This window comes from Hoplias malabaricus, chromosome 6, assembly GCF_029633855.1.
Source record: "Hoplias malabaricus isolate fHopMal1 chromosome 6, fHopMal1.hap1, whole genome shotgun sequence".
Lineage (NCBI taxonomy): Eukaryota > Metazoa > Chordata > Actinopteri > Characiformes > Erythrinidae > Hoplias > Hoplias malabaricus.
The window spans coordinates 52,982,091-52,988,090 of NC_089805.1; the positions used below are offsets into that span (position 1 = coordinate 52,982,091).

The following is a 6,000-nucleotide window of genomic DNA, read 5'->3' on the forward strand; positions in this document are numbered from 1 at the left end:
CACCGTCACATTGACACACTGAAAACACACTGCCACAATGACACAATGAAAACACACCATCACAATGACACACTGACAACATACCGTCACACTGACAACACACCATCAGACTGACAACACACAGACACACTGAAAACACACGTCACACTGAAAACACACCATCAGACTGACAACACACAGACACACTGACAACACACCGTCACATTGACACACTGAAAACACACCGCCATAATGACACACTGAAAACACACCATCACAATGACACACTGAAAACACACCGTCACACAGACACACTGAAAACACACCATCACACTGACACACTGAAAACACACCATCACATTGACACACTGAAAACACACCATCACACCGAAAACACACCATCACACTGACAACACACCATCACACTGACAACACACAGACACACTGGAAACACACCGTCACATTGACACACTGAAAACACACCGTCACACTGACAACACACCATCAGACTGACACACTGACAACACACCGTCATACTGAAAACACACCATCAGACTGACAACACACAGACACACTGGAAAGACACCATCATATTGACACACTGAAAACACACCATCACACTGACAACACACGTCACACTGAAAACACACCATCACACTGAAAACACACCGTCACACTGAAAACACACCATCAGACTGACAACACACAGACACACTGACAACACAACGTCACATTGACACACTGAAAACACACCATCACATTGACACACTGAAAACACACCGCCACATTGACACACTGAAAACACACCATCACACTGACAACACACAGACACACTGAAAACACACCATCACATTGACACACTGAAAACCACACCATCACATTGACACACTGAAAACACACCATCACACTGACAACACACCGTCACATTGACACACTGAAAACACACCATCAACCATCACACTGACAACACACAGACACACAGTAAACACACCGTCACATTGATCCACTGAAAACACACCGTCACACTGACATACGTCACACTGAAAACACACCGTCACATTGACACACTGAAAACACACTGCCACAATGACACACTGAAAACACACTGCCACAATGACACACTGAAAACACACTGCCACAATGACACACTGAAAACACACTGCCACAATGACACACTGAAAACACACTGCCACACTGACACACTGAAAACACACCGTCACAATGACACACTGAAAAGATGCTGAAAACACACCATCACACAGACAACACACTGTCAACACACCGTCACAATGACACACTGAAAACACACCGTCACAATGACACACTGAAAACCCACCGTCACAATGACACACTGAAAACACACCGTCACACTGACACACTGAAAACACACTGTCACATTGACACACTGAAAACACACTGCCACATTGACACACTGAAAACCCACCGTCACAATGACACACTGAAAACACACCATCACAATGACACACTGAAAACACACCGTCACACTGAAAACACACTGCCACAATGACACACTGAAAACACACCATCACAATGACACACTGAAAACACACCGTCACAATGACACACTGAAAAGATGCTGAAAAAACACAGTCACACTGACAACACACCGTCACAATGACACACTGAAAACACACCCTCACAATGACACACTGAAAACACACCCTCACAATGACACACTGAAAACACACCGTCACAATGACACACTGAAAACACACCCTCACAATGACACACTGAAAACACACCGTCACACTGAAAACACACTGCAACACTGAAAACACACCATCAAAATGACACACTGAAAACACACAGACACACTGAAAACACACTGCCACACTGAAAACACACCATCAAAATGACACACTGAAAACACACAGACACACTGAAAACACACCATCACAATGACACACTGAAAACACACCGTCACACTGACACACTGAAAACACACCGTCACACTGACACACTGAAAACACACCGTCACACTGAAAACACACCGTCACAATGACACACTGAAAACACACCGTTACACTGAAAACACACTGCCACAATGACACACTGAAAACACACCGTCACACTGACACACTGAAAACACATGGTCACACTGACACACTGAAAACACACCGTCACAATGACACACTGAAAACACACCGTCACAATGACACACTGAAAACACACCGTCACACTAACACACTGAAAATACACCGACACACAAAAAACACACCATCACACTGACAACACACTGACACACTGAAAACACACAGTCACACTGACACACTGAGAACACAGTCACACTGACACACTGAAAACACACCGTCACACTGACACACTGAAAACACACCGTCACACTGACACACTGAAAACACACCGTCACACTGACACACTGAAAACACACCGTCACACTGAAAACACACCGTCACAATGACACACTGAAAACACACCGTTACACTGAAAACACACTGCCACAATGACACACTGAAAACACACCGTCACACTGACACACTGAAAACACATCGTCACACTGACACACTGAAAACACACCGTCACAATGACACACTGAAAACACACCGTCACAATGACACACTGAAAACACACCGTCACAATGACACACTGAAAAGATGCTGAAAACACACCGACACACTGACACACTGAAAACACACCGTCACAATGACACACTGAAAAGATGATGAAAACACACCGTCACAATGACACACTGAAAACACACCGTCACACTGAAAACACATCGTCACACTGACACACTGAAAACACACCATCACAATGACAATACACCGTCACATTGACTTACTGAAAACACACCATCAACCATCACACTGACAACACACAGACACACTGAAAACACACCGTCACATTGATCCACTGAAAACACACCGTCACACTGACACATGTCACACTGAAAACACACCGTCACATTGACACACTGAAAACACACTGCCACAATGACACACTGAAAACACACTGCCACAATGACACACTGAAAACACACCATCAAAATGACACACTTAAAACACACTGCCACAATGACACACTGAAAACACACCATCACAATGACACACTGAAAACACACCGTCACAATGACACACTGAAAAGATGCTGAAAACACACAATCACACTGACAACACACCGTCACAATGAAACACTGAAAACACACCATCACACTGACAAACTGAAAACACACCGTCACACTGACACACTGAAAACACACTGTCACAATGACACACTGAAAACACACCGTCACAATGACACACTGAAAACACACCGTCACAATGACACACTGAAAACACAATATCACAATGACACACTGAAAACACACCGTCACAATGACACACTGAAAGCACACGTCACAATGACACACTGAAAACACACGTCACAATGACACACTGACAACACACTGTCACAATGACACACTGAAAACACACCGTCACAATGACACTGAAAACACACCGTCACACTGACACACTGAAAACACACCATCACACTGACAACACACCGTCACATTGACTTACTGAAAACACACCATCAACCATCACACTGACAACACACAGACACACTGAAAACACACCGTCACATTGATCCACTGAAAACACACCGTCACACTGACACACGTCACACTGAAAACACACCGTCACATTGACACACTGAAAACACACTGCCACAATGACACACTGAAAACACACCATCACAATGACACACTGAAAACTCACCGTCACACTGAAAACACACTGCCACAGTGACACACTGAAAACACACCATCACAATGACACACTGAAAACACACCGTCACAATGACACACTGAAAACACACCATCACAATGACACACTGAAAACACACCGTCACACTGACACACTGAAAACACACCGTCACACTGACAACACACCGTCACACTGACACACTGAAAACACACCGTCACAATGACACACTGAAAACACCCCGTCACAATGACACACTGAAAACACACCGTCACAATGACACACTGAAACCACACCGTCACAATGACACACTGAAAACACACCGTCACACTGAAAACACACCGTCACAATGACACACTGAAAACACACCGTCACAATGACACACTGGAAACACACCGTCACAATGACACACTGAAAACACACCGTCACAATGACACACTGACAACACACCGTCACAATGACACACTGAAAACACACCGTCACACTGACAACACACCGTCACAATGACACACTGACAACACACCGTCACAATGACACACTGAAAACACACCGTCACAATGACACACTGAAAACACACCGTCACAATGACACACTGAAAACACACCGTCACACGTCACACTGACAACACACGTCACAATGACACACTGACAACACACCGTCACACTGACACACTGACAACACACCGTCACACTGACACACTGACAACACACCGTCACAATGACACACTGAAAACACACCGTCACACTGACACACTGACAACACACCGTCACAATGACACACTGAAAACACACCGTCACACTGACACACTGACAACACACCGTCACAATGACACACTGACAACACACCGTCACAATGACACACTGAAAACACACCGTCACACTGACACACTGACAACACACCGTCACAGATAGTGTTGAGGTGCAATGTTCAGTAAGGCCCAGAGTCTGAAATGTCCCAGAGATAAACAAATACTTTCTAAATACCAGCTCCTAGCGCCCTGAACACTTTGAGGGGTTTAAATCCATGACTGTGCGCCTTTATTTCAGTAAATTATGTCTTTTATAACATTACCAACACAGGGGCTGTTTTCATGAGCCACACACACTCTCTCTCTTTCTTTCTTTCTCTCTCTCTCTCTCTCACACACAAAGAGGAAGATGATAAATGTGAATGTCTAAAATATACCATCCAACATCAGACAGAAACGTCACCGACAAGAGAGCCGCGAGTTTAAACAACAACAACCACCACCACCACCACCACCACTCACACTCCAATGACTCCAGCGGCCTAAGCCTCAGAGCTGAAAAACGCTGGTAAAACAGCAGTAAACAGGCTGTAAACACACAGGGAAGTGCCTGAGCCGAAAGACTGAGCGTCTATGAACACAAACACGGCGATGTCAAAGTTCGAATATTTTTAAAAATATAAAAATCCCACCTCAAAGCGACTCCGCGACACTCCGTTCACCTCCTTCCCCATAGCGAGCTGCGGCGAGCCTGCGACGATCCGACCGTAAATCCGCTCTTACAGCAGCAAGACCCCGTCAAACGCGCTGTGTCCGCCGCTGTGTCCTCTCATTCTCCCTCAGGGTTCAGAAATCACCTCCCGAACCTCCATCTTTCGCCTGGGTTCGGCCGCAGGGTTCGAGCGGAGAGAGTAAACACAGTGCAGCAGCTGGAGCCGAGCACACAGCGCTGATCTGAGACCTGCGGCTCCCCCGTCCTCCTCCTCCTCCTCCCCCCGGCAAACTGCTGAAATTAAGACAATAGCAAACACTGCCGAGTTACTGGTGTTTACAGGCCGTTCTTTCGAGCCTCAGAAAAACTCTCCAGGTTCCTTTTACTGTGTTTTAAGGTGGTAGAGCGATTTCGTGTTTGTAAACAAAGCAGGGAGATGTGGCTCTCCATTCACTTCCTCAGAAACTCTGACTCAAACACAGATTCATTTAAAAGTATTTTCGTGTTTTGTTTTAAAGAGTTTATAGTGTTTAAGGCGAGGTCCTTATCGAATAAAACTCACGACTCTTCCGTAAAGACTGAAGTTTGTGGACATTAAAGCAGATCTCAGATCAGTGTCAGAGCTAGATCTGCTGATGTGTCGTTCACGACTGAGTCGACCCAGATTGAAACAGATTCAGTAAGAGTCGACTCATAGAAGACTCAGTGGTTGGTTTTGTTTACATACGGGTTTATCATAATCTGCCCTCGAGGTGCTGTTCCACAAAGCTGGATTTCCCAGTTTAGCCAGTTAACTTAAACATGAGGTCAAATGAGTTCAACAGAAAAAGAGCTGATTT

The 6,000-nt window shown here is 45.2% G+C and overlaps 1 protein-coding gene across 1 annotated transcript in view; it reads right to left on the bottom strand.

The window, feature by feature from the left end:
* The window catches only part of fbxl20 (F-box and leucine-rich repeat protein 20), a 36,568-nt gene extending 30,864 nt beyond the window's left edge, over positions 1-5,704 (bottom strand). The window contains exon 1 of the mRNA XM_066674423.1: positions 5,142-5,704. Within this exon, the coding sequence (XP_066530520.1) occupies positions 5,142-5,183 (42 nt within the window). The 5' untranslated portion in view covers positions 5,184-5,704. The remainder of the gene's footprint in view (positions 1-5,141) is intronic.
* Positions 5,705-6,000: the final 296 nt, after the last annotated feature.